The 18,737-nt window shown below is 51.6% G+C and overlaps 1 protein-coding gene across 1 annotated transcript in view; it reads left to right on the top strand.

The window, feature by feature from the left end:
* Nucleotides 1-18,737, top strand: part of LOC149332478 (cell division control protein 42 homolog) — a 120,349-nt gene that overhangs the window by 16,850 nt on the left and 84,762 nt on the right. Inside the window, exon 2 of the mRNA XM_089558086.1 lies at nucleotides 7,344-7,402. Within this exon, the coding sequence (XP_089414212.1) occupies nucleotides 7,344-7,402 (59 nt within the window). The remainder of the gene's footprint in view (nucleotides 1-7,343; nucleotides 7,403-18,737) is intronic.

An 18,737-nucleotide genomic window follows, 5' to 3' on the forward strand; every position in this document is an offset into this window, starting at 1 on the left:
CATTATGGATGCTTCGGTCCCTGGAGCTGCTATAACAGCGCGGTTGCTTTCCACTTCCGATGAGTTCCATACGCGCTTGTAGTCAAAGCCGCGTCGTTAAATCTCCATCGATCAAAACCATCTCACGTTATTGGCCCTGTAATCCATAGTCTTCCGTTCGTCGATGCATTTTTGTGGCGATGACTAAACTGTAGTCCTCATTCGTTGATTAATTATGCATAGGCATAAAAAAAAACATTGACGGTCGTTTCTTGTAGTTAGGCCGAATGCTAATTAGGTGCGGTAGCGCTGTGGGGTCATTGTTTTGCGTCGTTTAACTTGGTTATGCTTTGTTATTCGTGATAATGCTATGCGATTTAAGGGGTATATAAACCGTGTCCTATGTATTGTACTATCGCGCTCAATATGAGTTGCAACGCGCGGTCATCGACCGGGGCTTGTTCCGTGGTGTGCGTCCTCCAAACAGTCGCTCGGAATTCTGGAAGAAACTTTTTCCTGAGCGGGGTTGCTGTTGTTTCCTGGAACAGCTGTTTCTCCCAGAATTCCGAGCGACTGTTTGGAGGAGGCACACCACGGAACGAGCCCCGGTCGATGACCGCGCGTTGCAACTCATATCGAGCGCGATAGTACGTGTTTGCGTGGCGTCGATGAAGCACTGTAGATACGCGACATCAAGTTTTTACAGTTCTATGCATGCATATCAGTCACGGCTCCCGTACTGAAGAATATCGCGCGTCGTCAGCGTTATGAGCAGAAAAGCAGCGTGTTCACCTTCCATCTAGGTCACGTGACCTTGTGACGTCATCGCAACCTGCCCACCACGGCAGGTGGCAAACATCTGTTAACCGAAGGACGTTCCGTGAATGTGGGCTCGAGTGTTAGGTCTAAAATCTCCTGCATACGATTTTTAACAATAAGTCTAGTATGTTAGGCTACGAATAGATCGCCGGTCCTGTATTACGGAGCTTTAGAATAGGGTGATCCTACCGGTTAGGAGGATACGCGAAGTAGCGGGTCGCTAGTGCGCATGAGTAGAACACTAACCCGAGGTGCGTCAGCGTTCTGCCCGTGCGCACAGGTGACCCTCTATTTCCCCTGTACCCCTAACCGGTTGGATCACCCTATTCTAAAACTCTCTGCCGACGGCGTGCAAACAGTTGTCGGCATATTTAGACCGATAACGTGTATCGATACCTTTTTTTGTCCCCTTACCGGATCCTATGTGAATTTAGACTGCGTATGTGGGCCGTCTGAACAATAGCCCGCGAAGGGGAAGTTCCGCCCAACGTTCCTTCCACACTTCCGCCGCTTGACGCGGAATTCCGGAAGTGCGGTCGCCACGTCATTTCCTTCCGGCTTTTCCCTCTCTCTTTCCTCGCTTCAGTCGTTCAGGACGAGGTCCACACAGACCTGTCGCCGTACAGTATTCACGCTCTTTCTTTGTTCAAAGGCTGGAAAAGAAAAGCTACCGGCTTTCCCTCTCTTTGGATCCGTCACGCCGCTCACTGGGCAAGGAAAGGGGAAGGAAGAGGGGGAGGGGGTTCCGACAGCTGTTGTCGATGCCGCTCGTACCTTCGCGCGGTGGGTTCTGTGATAGCCTTTCCTTTGCCCTTCCTATTCTTTTTTTTTCGGCTCACGTGTTCGTATATCCAGTTCCTTTTTGGCCCTCATATATCGTCTTTGTTGCATTGCCTTCCGCGGCAAAGCACGGTGTCGTGCCAGACATTGTGGTGGAACGGCCTCCGCAGTGACTTCCTGGTTCTTTTTCTCCCCGCTGTTGGGCGGGATAAGCGTTCGCGCGTTTTTAACCCTTTCCTGTTCGCTGCGTGCTTCGCTACATCCTGTGTGGACCGACGCGATCTCGTTGCGATTAATCACTGCCGCTGCACTTTACCGTCCGCGTTCTGTTGCGAGCTCTGTGCCGGAAGAAAACCAGAAAGAAAAAAAAGAATGTATTCAAAGAAGATCGAGAGCCAGAAATACACACGGGCAGGTGTTTCACGCAGATCGCGTCTACTTCGCGAATGGCGCCGATATTTGTGCTCCAGGGTAGCTATTTTTGGCGTCTCGAGGAATTTTGGCATCCTGGCGGGTGCGCCAATACGTGTAGGTACTTTGTGCATCCTCGCCTCCTCCGTAGGCCTCTGCCTGTCCTTCCTGCTCTCAGAGTTGGCGATGGTTCCAGTTTGCAGTATTTCACCGATGGGTGGGTTTAGCCAGTGCGCCAAGGGAGCGGGAATTGTCTCGTATGCAGTGCGCACAGCACTTCGCGAACAGCAGGCCTCCTGGTGGCGTAGTGTGTGACTAGGCCCAGACATTCTGACAGGGTTCTTGAACTAGCCACAGAACCACTTTCTGCACTGTACATCGTCGTCTTCTATGCGCATTTCATTTACTCGATAAACAAGCGGCAATTGTGAGATGGTTGCCAGCCGGTCTATATTTTCAAAATTTTTATTCGCCAGTAATGCACACACATTCACAAATTCTGAACTGCCTAAGTACATATATTGCTTGTTGGCTGATCAGGCAGGTTGAGATTGTGTTACGGAGAGAAAAATGTATATAAAAAATAAATACGTAAACTATACGCATACATTTCTTTGGGTAAATATACATGGCGAAGTTGGTTAATCTGACAGCACAAGAACACATATGTCAGCGCCGTCAGAAATTTTATGAGGAACTAAGCAGTTGCTTGTTTTGTTTACTTGTCTGTTTGTTTATCTGTGAGTTTTTTTTTCCCTTTTGCGACGCAATCGGAAGCGGGGGGTAGCAGAGAAACATGAACATCGCGTCGCAACACTCGGAGCATTTAACGCGGCGCCAAACTTGATTCGCGTGCTTCCATTTAGCGCCTAGCGCTCTAACTTCGGCAATTATATGCCCAAAGGCGTCGTCCTGGGAGGCATTTCCGACTTGCGGGATTTACTGAGCGGAGTTTGTGAAGCCGGGTATCGAAAACTGCGAGTAAACGAATTCGGGTGTCGCATTATAAGTGAAGCAGTGTGAGAAGGAGCGCTGTACTAGTAAGCAGTCCGCGGTTATTCTGCAGGTATGCGTGTGACACGTACTGTCCATGCGTAGTTGTATTAATGCACATTCAACATTCATACTCTAAATGCAGGAGCACTTAAACACTGTCACTCATTCGTCCCAACTGAGGTCCTGAACAATGAGTACTTCTAAAAATGCATTGTGCTGAAGACAGATTCAGTGGGCGCGTATCAGCCTACAATTCCCCCCCCCCCCCCCCCCGTCCTTTCCTCTTTCTTACTTAGATGTCAAGTCAAGTCATCTTTATTTTAACATCACAAAGATGCTAGGGGCGCAGCCAAAAAGCCTATTTAAGGCTTTACGAGGGTGTGCGCCCCGTACAAAAACTTGGTAACTTCGCCGTAAGAGTTGACTATGCAAAGAAATATATTTTTAATATACAACAGGGCGAAATGGCACTTTCATATAATGTTTAACTAAAGACTGTACAAAAGGTGACGTACGATTGCGGCAAAGAAAAAAACATACACGCACTGTGGGAAACATATTTACAGAAATGTACACTTTCAGTGAGGTAATAAAAATAATAATAGCGTTAACTGCACACTGTAACTAATCAATTGTGTTTACAAGAAGAGGCAAGGTGTAACTACTGCTCTGCCGTCCGTAATATGTTCGGGTTTGTGTAATGACGAAATTATTTTTTGTACGAGTGCTGTAGACAGCTGCTAGTGAACCCTACTGTCTTACAAAACGCGCCACCCAATGCCACCTCTGTGCGAAATTTGCGAGTCGAGGGGACCGCGGTCTCACTCGGCGCTGGTTTCTTAGCTGTGTCTAATAATGACGCCAGACCCGGTATAATTTCGTCCTCCCCGACTGCCACCCCCCCAGCGGATGGCATGTGTTCCGGCGTATTGTGCGATGCATAATACATACGGGAGCGTTTCCTCCTCTGACCGCGTTGCGTTGAACGTTCGCCGGTGCGTGCGATCTCGGGGCCCCGCGCAGAGAAAGAGGGAAAGGGTGACGCGGAGGAGCGAGGCTGGAGAGATGCGTGGGAAAATGGCCGCACGCTCCGTTAGGCAGGGGCAGCACACGCTCAAGCCCGGCTGGCTTCGGCGAGAGGGGTTGATGCGGGGGTTGGCCGCCTCTTTTCCTGTTTGCCCAGTGCGGGCGCGTTTTGTTTGTTATTATTATTCGACCCTGTTCTTGTTTTAGTTCTCTCTCTCAGCTGATCATGCTCGTCTTATTACCTGCGCCTCGCCGAAGAACGGCTGTTGTATGTGTTTGTGTGCAGTTCTCTGTTCGGTGTGAAGAGACCTGGTGGTAGTGTGCTCGAGAGGCAGCGCGTTTCTGGTTGAGCGATAACTCGGGTGTTCTGCCGTGGGGACCTATCTGACGGTGATCATCATCATCATCAGCCGGACTACACCCACTGCAGAGCAAAGGCATCTCCCATATCTCTCCAATTAACCCTGTCCTTCGCCAGGTGCGGCCACTGTATCCCTGCAAACTTCTTAATCTCATCCGCCCACCTAACTCTCTGCCGTCCCCTACTACGTTTGCCTTCTCTTGGAAACCACGCCGTTACCCTTGAGGACCAGCGGTTATCTTGCCTTCGCATTACATGCCCTGCCCAAGCCCATTTCTTCATCTTGATTTCAACTAGGATATCATTAACCCGCGTTTGTTCCCTCACCCAGTCCGCCCTCTTCCGATCTCTTAACGTTACACTTATCATTTTTCTTTCCATAGCTCGCTGCGTTGTCCTTAGCTTAAGCTGAACCCTCTTTGTTAGCCTCCACGTTTCCTGATGATAGTGATGATAGTATCTGATAGTGATGGGTAAACCGGTGTCTCGGGTTCGACACCCTGCTTGGGAACCGTACAGAAAGATGCCATATATGGGAGACTTGGGCTTTTGTTAACGAAGGAAAAAAAATTGGCTGTGGCTTAGCTATGCTATGCCAGGATATACGTAGCGTGAGCAGTGACGTCACGTGGCTCTGCGCCGGCGGCAGCAGCGGCGAGCGGGCGCCAGCTGTGCGCAATGACGTCACTCGCTCCTCGCGCATGCGCAGTATGGTCGAGCAAGAGTGCACGCGAAACGGCGAGATTGTGGCCAATGTAGCTCACGCTACAAAAAGGGAGATAAAACTCGCTTAACCCAGCTTGAGGTGTTCGTAACCGTTCCATCCTGATCCATACACTGCGCTGTACCCTTATAAAATTGGTCTACAGACTGTCTCTATTGCCTATCTCTATTGCCTTCCTATAGATTTTTACTATTGTCTATTCGTAGCCTATAGACTGTCTTTTATACTAAAACGGCACATTCTAGATTGTCTATAGACTGTCTATAGGATTTGTATTGCCTATAGACTAGTCTGTATAATTGGTGTATAGAAAATCTACAGACTTTATAGACAAAAGCCTATGACATAGAGTGTCCATAGACAAAAGTCTGTAAACAGTCTATAGACAGTCGTAGACTTCAAGGTATACATTGCAGTCCGTGCTGTACAGCTTTGAGGGGGGCGAAGAGTTTAGGGCTAATTGGGTAAGGTATGCACCATTGCGTTTGGGCTATTGATAAGCCTCGTTTCGATGGCTTTCGCTATCTCGTGAGTTTGTGAGCGACCTCGTGACTACCGAAGCAGTGCGGGTGCTGGTTAAGAGTCTCATCGGAATTGAGACGAGCGCCGACACCTTGCAGGTAAAGCACGAAGAAGTGTTTTGTATCTCTCGGCGTCGGTTGGTCCCAACGTACGCCTAGAACACGGATCGTTATTGTGCGAGCAAATGCTACTTTCTTCGCTTTCGCAGATAAGGATCGGGTGACAGGCGGGCGATGTCGTCGGTTCCACTCGGTATGGGGAGCAGAGTGGACAAACAGGGTGAACCGCTGAGCAAACAGCCTCTGTAATCTCATCCAACTTCTATCCAACAATGGGTGTACGTCTTGATCGTGGCTGCAAAAACAACTCCTCTTTCGGTCGCATCATTGTTTGTCCAGCCAAGCTCTGCAGCTGCGTTTCCATCCATCTCTCGCTCGTGCAAAGTCCGCCAACAGCCCGTTGGCAGTTATTCCGCAATATCTCGCTTATACGCCGCGCACGCAATCTGTACACCGCGCTTTAGAATAGACGCGGCGCGCGCAGCAGTCTCTTCCTTCCCACGGAGCTTATCAGTCCGCTCTCTCCCTGTGACGTCACCGCGGAGCGGCGCATCGTTCGAGAGCGCTGGAAGCAGTCCTTCGGAGGCCGAATAACGGCTCTCGTCACTGCGTCTGGGGCTTGTCTGTCCTCTCCTTATCTCGGATGTCCTTGTTATTCGCTTTCTGCATGTTTCCGCTTATCTTGCGTGTTGGCTTGCGGGCATATCCACGCATGGCTGTCTCCACTATGTGCCGGCGGCTTTCCGTTATCTGCACTGTGCAGTCGCGGACATGTGTGAAATGAGCAGGCGCCACAGAGTGGTATTTAGTGCGAATTATGCGATAGCTTTCGAGATCTCATGGGAAAAATATCTTGCTGTCGGTCGTAAAATTCGCTGATTGGCTGGAGGAAAGCGATCTCACCAGACCGGAGAATTCCCAGTGGCTGGAGGCGAGTGACGTCACTTTCTCACTTCCCTCGGTTCAAGTTCGTGACCGTAAGGACAACAGAGGTAAAAGAAAAAGAATGATTCCCCCAAATCCCTTTGCTAAAAATAAAATACCCGCCGAGGTGGCTCAGTGATTAAGGCGCTCATCTACCGAGCCGGAGTTCCCGGGTTCGAACCCCACCGCGGCGGCCGCGTTTCGATGGAGGCGGAACGCAAAAGGCGCCCGTGTGCTGTGCGATGTCAGTGCTCGTTAGAGGTCCCCAGGCGGACGAAATTATTCCGGAGACCTCCACTACGATACCTCTTCCTTTCTTTCTTTCTTCCTTCCTTCCTTTCTTTCTTTCTTTCTTTCTTTCTTTCTTTCTTTCTTTCTCTCTTTCTTTCTTTCTTTCCCTCCCACCTTCCTCCCTTCCCTTACGGCGCGGTTCCGGTGTCCATCGAGATATGTGAGACACTTACTGCGCCATTTTTTTTTACCAATTTACTAAAAATAAAATCATTATTCAGCCTCATAGATGCTGGGGGCACAGTCAGAAAGCCAGTTTGTGGCTTGACGGAGATTATGCCTCCTCAAGATAATTTCAGGGTGAAAATGAAAGTCTATAGAAACCCGTTATAGAAGACGCCCGTTCTAGAGAACTTTGCTGTACACATTCGTGACTAACTTTGCTTGCTTTTTTAATTGTACACAGACATGAAAATTTACTCCTTTTCCGTTTTCTTTTTTTTTTCTACAGTGGTTGTGACAGTGGACAACCAGCCAGTGCGACTGCAACTCTGCGACACGGCGGGACAGGTAAGCCGACGTCCTCACTGCTGAAAACTCGCGCTCACGTCTGATTTGTCTCCGTTTTTTTCTCTTTGTCTCTTGTTTCGAATCATTCACCTTTCCTTCGTTGTTACCGCAGGAGCGTTCACAACGCCTTCCGGTGTCATTTATAACCGGTGTGCGACATGTCGCGTCTTGCGCTTCTTTATATTTGCCCCCGTTACTTACGAGCCCAACTGCAGTTGCGAGGGCAACAGCTAAGGCATGGAGTCACCGCGTATACGCTCTGAACAGAAAGGGGTAAAAATAGAGTAAACTCTCCTCTAGCGCTCTTCATTTTGCGAAATGGAATGCGTTAGAGTACAACTTATCTTTTCTACTCCCATAAAGGCAAATTCCGGTTTAAAATGTAGGGCTACGAAATAGGTAGTCTCGACCTTTATTTAAGTGGCATAGTATAGTTGTGTTGTAGCTGCGTTACATGGTCAGGTATACGTAGTTACATAGCGCAGTGTGGTTGCGTAACGCGCCAAGTGAATGGCACATTAATTTGTTTTGTTTGTTTTGTTTTTTTTTCATCCCCACCACCGGCTCTGACGTGTGTATCTCATTCGGGCTGAAGACCGCCAATTTCGTCCTCCCGATGTTTGTGCGCATTTCTTTTCCCTCATGGTACACCTCGGTCAGTAAACACGGATGACCTTAGCGGGTGACCTTACGATGGTTGTGTGGCTACTATTCGCTTTGTAAACTTTATAAATTCGTAATGGTTACTTTTTGAAGAAATAACGGTTGTGGAAACACAGTTATCCCTCAAGCAACTAACAGGTGTAGCGGTTTTCAGTCCCTTATTAATGTGATACTATTACACGCCCCATGGACTCAAAATGCATCGTCGGTCATAAAATTCGCCCATTGGATAGAGGGAAATGACGTCGCCAGACCGGAGCTCTCCCATTGCTTGGAAAGAAGTGACGTCATTTCCGCTAAGGGCATAAACAGCTGCTAATGCCAACGCATCCCCAAAGCACAGTGAAGTTAGATGTCCCCGTGAATTAGCTTAGAATGTACGTGGCTAGAATATGCACCATTAAATCGACGAGGTCTTGGGGCGAAGTGTAAAGGCCATTTGTTGCGGTCGTTTGACCGAGGTCCAGCGAACACCGTCTTAGGTCCAATGCGCACTTCCGGTTCCGGGCACGCGCGGCAGCTGTGGAGGAGAGGTGTAGCCAGCAGGAAGGCGCGGCCTCGGCATCGATCAAGTTGCGAAACTTGGCCGCTCTAGAGGCGTGCTCCTCTGACCCCGGAGGGGGGGGGGGGGGGGGGGGTGAGACTGCTGCGAAGGCAGTCAGTCAGTCGCCTTTTCTTACCGGCATCATTCTCCCATCGGCTTAATCCGATAAGCAGAAGTCTACGCCCCTGACTCGTACCGGAGTTACTGCAGCCCGGCCCGGTAGCGGCGTCCGGATTGCCTCGCAAGACGTTTCGGACCCTAAGTAACGCTCTCCGTCGCGTATATAAATGTTCGCAGCCACTGACTACCGGCTTGGCTTCCTGCCTGGCTTGGCTCGTTCTCTGCTTTCAACCGGGCGGAGCGGTCGGCTGTCCCGACGCCTGTTACAAGCGTAGCAGTAAATAAGACGAACGCGCTCTCCGCCTGATCTAAGGCCCCTGAGAGTGCCTCATGAAAATACATGGGCTCGGGGCTCGCCCTTGATGCTATGCGCTCACCTTCCGAAGATTAGCTTCGGGTTCCTGGATGCCTCGGCTGCAATGGAGCCCGATGAGCGAGACTATTGGATTACCGCTATCTGGACCGGTTATCTTTCTGGGAGAGGTCGCATGATAACGCCTGGTGATGGCGTCAGCGATGTTTGCGGCCCGTGTGCGTCAAGGGAGGGGCATGCCGCTGCGTGCGGAAAGGTACTTACCTTGCCATGTTTAGCGTTGTATGCGCTCCCGAATGCAGTCGTCGCCCGACGCGGCGGACGAACGTAGCGCCCACTGGCGGAGCATTGGCGTTTGTATAGGTACCGCACGACCATGTCGTAGTGAGTTAAAGCGAACAGAACCCTCCGCTATGCTCGAGCAAAGCCTGTACGGCTCTTAGTTCATGTTAGTGCCATGGTGAGACAGAAAAACAACAAAAACAAAATTTAAAGCCAGCGTCCGTGGCCCACTGAGTATATAACTGTCTGGTCTGTTCGAACTTTGGAACATAACCGAGCATGTGGCACAGCCGACTCCGGCCTCTTGCATAACTGTTGACGTCAGTTTGTAAGCTTTGTCTCCAGCTAGAGAATAAGCGGGGGGGGGGGGGGGGGGGGGGGGGGGGGGGGGGGAGGGGGGGTTAAAAAAATATCTTGGACGCCTATGTCCTTTACGTATTAGCAACCAGAAAGCTTTAGCATCTGTTCACGCCTTTCCGGAAATGACGTCATTTTCCTCCGTCCAGTGGGAATGCTCCGGTGTGATGACGTCACTTCTCTTGGCGAGTGGGCGAATTTCATGACCGCCGACGCATTTTGGCTCCGTAGGGCTTCTATTGCTACGGCATTAAAAAAAAACAATAATAGAGAAACGCTCGCTACACTGGCTTCCAGCTCTCTGGCGTGCACGTTTTCTCGCGGAGCTCGAAATTAGCGCCTCATTAGCGGTCCGCGCGAGTTCGCGCCACTCTCGCTTCCTGCTGTACAGACGTCGTCCCCCCCCCCCCCCCCCCCCCCTCCCTTGGCGTCAAGCTCTCGCCGGTTCTCGGCCCCCACGGCGCTCCGCTAATGCCCGCCGCTCTCGCCGCCGGCCCCGGCTATTTAAGTCGGCGGCGGGAAATCGTCGCTCGCTTGCACGAGGGGGCCAAGGGCCTCGCTGGCGGCGGACATGATGACGGCAGCAACGATCCTTGCCCTGCCTGCCTGGCGCGTTGTTTTGGGTGGGAAGTGCATGCCCCCCCTTGCTTGTGCTGTGGTCGGTGACTGCCCCCCCCCCCCCCCCCCCCTCGTTCAACTTCTGCTCTGGTAGGGAGGAAGGTGCAATGACCTGGCACCGCGGCGCACCGCACCGGGCCTAGGCCAAACAGATCGGGACTCTGCCGCCGCCGGGATCGGGTAAACTGGAACGCCACGTGTATAACGTGCACGTGTGCGTGCGCGCGGTTGCGTGGTTATTACGCAGCATGCAGCGACCCCGTGCGGTGCTCGCGGCGGGCGCATTGGGGAAGGCGCAAGTCGCAGAATGCTTTGACAGATCCTGCAGTTTGGCCGTGTAGCTTATCACTGCTCATTCGTCTCCAGGGTTCTCGTTTTCAGTAACTAAATATGGCCGTGTACGTCTCGCCTTGGGGCGGCCACGCAGCAATAACGCTCGATGCGCCCGAGTCCGCAAACGCTGGCATGAAAATTGGCGGCCACCTCGCCCGCGGTGACTGGGCTATTTGACAGCGAGAGCTGTTTAACGGACGTTCGGAGGAATAACGCGCTGTCGTCGTCCGCGCACCCGACTGACGGATGACCTATTTATAGATGAGGCGGGGCCTCCGGTGTGTCAAGTGGAGCAAGCCGTGACTGTGCGCCACGCCTACTCCTCACACGTCATGACTGGTTACTGCATCCGCCTACGCCCTCTGGAAGAGACACTCGCTAGAGCGTAGCCAGGGCACTAATACGAGTGTAGCAGAATAAACGCAACGTATGTCCCACATCTCTACTATAGTTATCCCTACCTTGAGTGTCAATATTACGCGCCATGGGTGCGCCAGGGCTGCGCCTCTTTTGCTGCGAAAGTTCGCATTGCCACACAGCTACATGCAATGAATTTGATTTTTATGAGCATGGTACTGTGCCGCTCTCACTGGCTGGTCGCTGGATATCTGTTCTTCGCTCTTGCAGCGACCGAAAAAATCTCTGCCTCTCCCGTAACCGAGAGTAGAGTAAGCATGAAATGTTTACGGGCCTAATGTCATCTCGGTGGACACCCGAACCGCACCGTACAGGAAGGGAGGAACGCCACCACCCGTTCAGCGCGATGCCTTGCCATTTGGTTTTTTGAGGAAAGGAAATGGCGCAGTAATTCTCTGCCATCTCGGTGGACACCCGAACCGCACCGTAAAGGAAGGGAGGAACGCCACCACCCGTTCGGCGCGATGCCTTGCCCTTTGAACGCAGCGCTTCTCCCCCGGGCCCCTGTGCACCTGCGCAGCTTTGCTTCGATGCGCGAAGCCCCTAAGAGATCACGTACGACAACGAAGTGTACGTGGCATTTATGTGCTTTTTGCAGGCGTTATTAGAAATCGGAAATTATAATTCCGTGCATTATCAAACGCACAGCGCGACTGATATCTTGATAAACATTGAGAAGGCACTGGCAGCAGTTATTTTTTGTGACTCGTTTGGAGACCAACCGTTGCTTGCATGCCGGTCGCGTAGGAGGGCTTAGAGAGTCTCGTTAAATCTCGTTAAGTCTCGTACGGTGCCCGGATGTTCTCGTTTCAGAGCCCGGATGACTGGAATTCAGTGCCCGGATGACTCGATTTCAGTGCCCGGATGACTCGATTTCAGTGCCCGGATGACTCGATTTCAGTGCCCGGATGAGTGGATTTCAGTGCCCGGATGATGGCTCTCGGTCTCGGCGTGACGTCACCACACTGCCGACAACGGGGGCTAAAAGCATTTCATGCTTAAAAGGCGGAGCGCGAAGCGACCGGCATTCCACCTGCGTTCCTTACTGAAACACGCTTGCTGGATGAATGAATGCACGGATTTCTTCTTACGGCGCATTTGCTCTTTCTTTTTTTACGGTTCCGTGTGACCCTGCGCCGACTCTCATACTACGTAACACCGTGAAGACCGTCTTCTTTACGCGCCGACCTCCTGCCTAGTGCGCCCCTCAGTACACGGCGGCCCCAACACCTCCCACAAAACCGGCTCGGAGGAACGTCGCGCTATGCACGCCGCCCTACGAGGTCCACGCTCCGTTCGTGCAGCCGGGCTGGCGGGAATGGAATTTCGCGGCCCGGATAAAAGAAGAGCGGGACGAGACGGGCGCAGCGGAATACCGCGACGTCGATTAGCGTCGTTAGAAGCGGCGCGAGGGGGGTTGATGAGTGGAGAGGATGATGAAATGGAGGAAGGGTGTAAGGGAGAAGGTTTTGTTGGGGCGCTGTTTGCTGCACGATGACGACGCTGAGCTGAGGGCGGCTGGCTTTTGCGGGTCGACGCAACTTGTTCTGGCACAAGCCAGCTCACAAGGAGCCCGAGTTAGGAGGCGAAAGAAAGCTGCCCCTTTCTTCCTGCATCGTCCTTCGCGTTCGTTCCCTACAGCTGCCTCGCCGGAGCGTCGGTCCTGTGCGTTGCGTTGTGTTGCGCCTGTTCGCGGACTGGTTGTGTGGCGATCGTCTCTTTCCCTCTCCCTCTCCACCTCGTCCTGCTGTGCTCCGTCCGCCCTGCAGCAGACACCGGCAGCGCCACGCTGTCTGGAAAGAACGCCGCGAGGTCCAGTCGCCCCGGCGGCCGGCCTCTTTCTTTCTCTGTCTCTCTTTCCTTCTCGAACTCCCGCTGAGAAGGCCTCGTCCTCTTCTTTCTCTCTATTCGTTCTTTTTTACTTTTCCGGGCCTCCGCCGTCGCTGGTACGCGAGGTCTGGCCGGCTATGCCTCCAGCAGGCAAGGTCGTTGACTACTTACCGCTGCTGCTGATGCAGCTGGTTTTGTTTCCCTCCCCCTCGCGTACTGCTCACTGCGACCTTTCTTCTCACTCTCTATTGTCTTTGTTCCCCCCCCCCCCCACCTTATTATTTCCGCCAGTTGATGGTTTAGATAGCCGCCATTACCGTCGTGGAGCCCCTGCAGCGCAAACGGTTGCCAATGAGCGGCGGATGGAGAGCGGGTTTTCGGGAGACTGGTCGACGTCGCAGGAGAGGTCGCGGCGCGATTTTTCTTTGTTTGTTTCTTCCGTTGCGGCGGCCACACCTGCTGTCGACAGCTTGCCTTAATCGGCGTCGTACGGCTGTGTTCACAAGGCTTCGCGTTTTGCTGCCAGCGTATATGCGTACGCTGCCGTGTTCGGCTCCTAAGAAGGGAGCTTAATTTCACATCGCGCGTTAAATTGCGTCCGCGTGTCGCGTTTCATAGGCTGCGGAACTCTGGTAATGGTTAGGTGTGGAACGACGCACATGGGAAACGGAAGTGTTGGGCTGCATTGCACGTTCAAGGCGCCGCACCTCGGGATGCGTCTAGAGCCGTGCCTTCTATTACGCCTAGATGGGGGTAAAAAAAATAGTCAGCTATCCCCTACCGCACTCGGGGAGTGCGTTGGAGTAGTGTTTACTCCCTTTTTAATCCTTTCTGTTTACAGTGTCGCTGCTTAGGCAAGTTGGCGGAGCATACCTAGAGACGCATTAGAAACTAGGGACGAGAAGGAAGACGGGACACTCCTTTTCTCATTCCAAGTCCGTCGTTTCTGTCGCACTGTGCGCTAATTTCGTATCACGTGCTACACCGATCGATAGGGTCTTTTTTTTTCTTATTTAGGACGTTTCAGTCACATATGATAAGTATTAAAATTTCGTCGAGCCAGCAGTCTTCTGGAGTTTGACTCTCGCGTTCTTCTCGACAACGGGTCTGGCCGTCAGAATCTCCTCCCGGTCGACGTTCGAAAACACTGATGCGGCCCGAACCGGGACGTTCGGGAACCTGGGTCAACGGAAGCCATGCCTGCATCTTCCTTCGTTTCATTCCGCTTCGTGGAAGGTGGAGGCAGGCTTTCGTTCGAAAGTCCAGACTGGCAGAAGCGTTTCCGTTTCTTTCTACAGTTCCCCCCCCCCCCCCCCCCCCCCGCCTGTCTCCCCGCTCCGCACATACATCGCATCTCGAAGCTCGATCGCTAGCTTTCTAGTGTGTACCGCCGCTCCTACGCCTGCGTGCTGCGCTTTGTAAGAAAGAAAGAAAGAAAGAAAGAGAGAAAGAAAGAAGAAGGTGCAGCGTGCTTCCCGTCTGGTCCGAGGGATTTTCGCCCCGCGCTCTCCTGGTACTCCTGGCTCTCAACGTGCCCGGTCAGGTTTTCGGCTCTCTGCTCAAGTGAGTAGAACAAGGCGAGCGGCGTCCTTTCAGGAGCGCACCTCTCTTTTTGGAGGTGAGGCACTTTTGTCATTGTCGTTCGAACCGACCCCCCACAAAATGCAACCGTTGTGCTTGTATCGCCTGAGAGTAGCAAGCCGGCAGGTTGCGCACATTTTGGATTTCGTTTTGTTGCTTTTTCGTTGTTGGCATCCTCCTTTTTTTCTTCTTCAGACACAGACAGGACCACCTCGGTGGTGGCGCTGACTGACGTGTTTCCAGAGAGCAAGTACTTAGAGTGCACTGGCTGTGACTTTGTTGCGTGCAGAAACGCTGTAGCTGCCTGTAGTCGGCTGAAAAGAAAAGGCGGGGGGGACAACTTTTGATTTTACTTTGAACAGCGAACAATATTAATCACACCGGCAATACTAGAGATGATTTCTTCTTACTCTTTTTCTGCTTCGGCTTCTTATTTTATTTTTGTCACTAATTGCAGTCGCAAATTACTTTGGTTTACGAGCAAGAGACATTCGAATTTTGACTTTCTTTATTTGTTCTTTCAAACGATAGGTCATTGAGCTCCTCAGTTGACATGCGATTCTTTTCCAGTGCTGGCTCGTTTTGCTGCCTTCTAGACGAATGCCGGTGACGTTCGAACATATAAAGTTTACCTTGGGTGCTTACTGTTACGACGGACGGACGGATGGATGGGAGCGCCCCCTTTGAAACGGGGTGGTGGCAATTGCCACCATGCTCAGCTTTTCTTTCTTTACTACTTTTTTTTTGTTTACTGTGTTGACAATTCTCATTAAGATTCGCCATCATCTTTACCTACGGTTTCCTACAATTCTAACCTTATGCCACATCTCTGCTTTTCAGCCACCAATCCTCCAATCGCTTTTTGCTGACTTCCACTGCAGATCTATTTACATGACCATTGTTATCTTTAAACCCTAGGGCCTCAGGAAGAGTGACTGTGCCTGCATCGACATCCGGATGGATACCATCACATTTGAGTATGAGGTGTTCAATTGTAAAAGTAAATGCACCAAAAAACCACACACACACACACACAAGACAAGAGAACGGGACAGAGCGCCACTTGTGAGTAACGCTCTGTCCCGTTCTCTTGTCTTGTGTGTGTATGGTTTTTTGGCGCCTTTACTTTTACAATGAATTACCAACTAGCCCAGCAAGAAGTTCTCTTAAGGTGTTCAATTGTTTCCACAGATCTACCACACACTGCACATGTGTCATCTTCTTCGTTAAATTTCTTTTTGTAGCTGCGCGTTCTAAGACACCCTGACCTAGCTTCAAAAAGTTGGGCACTGCCTCTTGAGTTATCATAGAAAATTTCTTTCCTGATCTGCCTTTTCCAGTATCGATATAGTTCTACACTTTCCCTCATGTTAACGCCATCTATCGGACGTGTTGCTAGGCCAAAAAGGCCACAATATAGAATGTGGCGGAAGTCGGGGCCATACACACTGTCATAGATTCACAATGCGCTTCTTCGTCCACTGCTCGAAATTTCCTCGCGTTCCCTGAAATATAGTCGACTTCGATTTTCTCCTTCCTCATTATTAAAGCGATCGCATTAGGGGGCTCATCGGGAAGGAAATCTCTCGTCGGAAGCTAAATTCGCTGATTGGTTGGAGCGAAGTGGCGTCGCCATACCGGAGAATTCCAATTGGCTGGAGTGAAATGACGTCACTCTTATCGAAAGTGACGTCACTTCCGTTAAAGGCATCAACAGCTGCTAATGCTCTCGCATTGTCAGCACTTAATGGTGTTAGGCGTCTCTGTTTCTTTTTTTAATCTCTCTAATCCTTTCTCGTTTCCATCGCTTGCCCGATCACCCTTGTGTGCGGACTTTTGCCAGCAATTTGTCTACATTCCTACATTTCGCTGCGTCCTAGACAACCGGTCGCCGGTCCGGAAAGGCGATATGACTTTGCCCTGCAGGAACTAGGTGTGCTGACAAGGCTCCGGCCTTGGGGTTAACTCTTACTGACATTCCACTGGAAGTCGGCTAAGTGCCGGCGAGAATTCCCCGAACGACCTCCGAACGTTCTTGGCTGCTGGGACGATTGTTTTTCTTTCTTTTTTCTGCTTCGCTAATACGGTGTACGCATACTGAAGTGAAAATTCTTAGGTTGCAACGAGATATGCAGAACAGCGCTGCACAGGGAACAGTAACTACCTACGCGCGCAAGTGCGGGAACATATACTCAGCGTCTACAGCTATATATACAACTTAATGGACTCATGCTAGACCTGTAACCACGCTTTGGAGACAGCTTAAGGGACTGATGCTTAAGGGACCGCGCTCTGGAGTCTGTGTATGTTTGTAACTTTTTTTTATTCACAAATAAACCTTAAACTTTTAATTTAACGGACTGCTGCTAGACGCAGTGTCATGCTTTAGAACCAGCTTAAGGGACAACTGCTAGAGCTGTGCGGTTAGTGTGTGTCAGCCAAGACAATGGCGGGCATAATCTCTTGTCATCTACCAAGCAACCCTCTTCTCAACACCTGCGCAATTCTCACAACTTAAGTTGTTCGTATCACATCTGCGAGCATGGTGGGCACTGCTTTAGCTGTGCCCATAGCGCCTGCACATCATGTATACAGCAGGTGCTACGCTGTCAAAGCTAGCACTCTTGTTCTGCCCTGCCTTCATCTGCGATCAAAAAGTAGTGCGTTTCTCGTGGTACGGGAAAAACAGTAAATGCTTTGTCTGCAGGCTTATTACGTGATCCGTTTCTCATGAACTTCATTAAACGCGCTGTTATTGCTGACAACACGCTGTTACTTCCCCTTGCATGTAGACCACTCGGCCACAGAGCAAGCGCGGAGTAACACGCCTTGCTTTATTTCTTCTTGCGGACTACTTCCGTATACCTTTCACAGAGTTGCACCTGATGTATGAAACGGAGTGTACAAACTGCAACCCGATACGTGTCGTGTCAGCGTGTGCACATAACACCGACTCTCTGCGTGACGCTGCTGACCTCGGAGGCGTTTCGCGCGGTCGCCTTTTAGCCGCGAATGGATGCGTGCGTGGCCCGCTGGGTGAACGCGAACGTGGCCTCCTCCCTCGGGAGGGGGCAATTATTATACGCCGTGGGCGCTCGACGGCGGAGGTGTCTGACTCAGCGAGTGTGTCACCTTCTTCCGCTCGCCTCCTCTCCCGGAGAGTGCGCGCCGCTGTGCACCGTTTGCTGGCAGCGAAATGCCGCGCTGGCACGACCGCAGGAACAAGCTGTGGATGATGTATTGAAAGCGGGCACGAGCAGCAACAAGACCGACTTCAGATTTTTCGTGCATGGTTCTCTTCGCTGTTGTGAGTAGTTCGTTATAGATGGTCGGCGGTTCGTCAGGCAGACGCCACTGGGAGCAGTATTAAGGTGTTCAGCGGTCTCTTTTCATGGTTGTAGTAACACGAGTATGCGTGAACGACCTATACGTTTCAGTGTGTGTGTGTGTGTGTGTGTGTGTGTGTGTGTGTGTGTGTGTGCGTGCGTGCGTGCGTGCGTGCGTGCGTGCGTGCGTGTGTGTGTGTGTGTGTGTGTGTGTGTGTGTGTGTGTGTGTGTGTGTGTGTGTGTGTGTGTGGCGCAGTGATGCGCCTTACAGATCTCCACGCAACCTTATTTGGGCCCCCGGTCACCAGGGACTCCAGGGAAACGAACAGGCCGATCAGGCCGCCCGCGCACTCTCTCCCCGGGCTATCTCCCTGTCCTTGGAAGGGTACTCCCAATCAGACAATCTGGCCATTACATTCAAACAAATCACCGATTACTACAAGGAGGAGCACCGGCGCTACCCGGCCCCTTGTAAGGGTCTGGATCGCGCTGACGAGCGCCTCCTCATCAAAATTCTTACTAACACTGTACTCTGCCCGGCGGTGCTTAAACATTTCAATACATCCTTTGATGGCGCGTGCCAGTTCTGTGGGGAGGTGGCTGACACCTTCCACATGGTTTGGGCGTGTCAGTCAAACCCATCTATCCCCCCCAACCCCAACCCCACCAGAGAGGACTGGGAGGCGGCCCTGCTCGGCTGTCAGGACCTAAAGACCCAAAAGGCCTTGGTTCACCGGACGCGGGCGGCGTTGCTTGCCAATGGGGCCCCGGAATAGGGGCCCCACCTAGTATTGTTAGGGGAAAGGGCCAATAGGGCCTACCCCAATCACCTCTCTGTAAATATTTATTGCATTATAAATGTTTTTCACCACCACCTTACAGATGAGGTCTTTGCCCAATTTTCTCAACGTTTACGTAGTAGGAGAAAGATTCGCCTCGTTCCTGGTCCT

Source organism: Amblyomma mixtum, chromosome 8, assembly GCF_055824585.1.
Source record: "Amblyomma mixtum isolate Tamu chromosome 8, ASM5582458v1, whole genome shotgun sequence".
Classification (NCBI taxonomy): Eukaryota; Metazoa; Arthropoda; class Arachnida; order Ixodida; family Ixodidae; genus Amblyomma; species Amblyomma mixtum.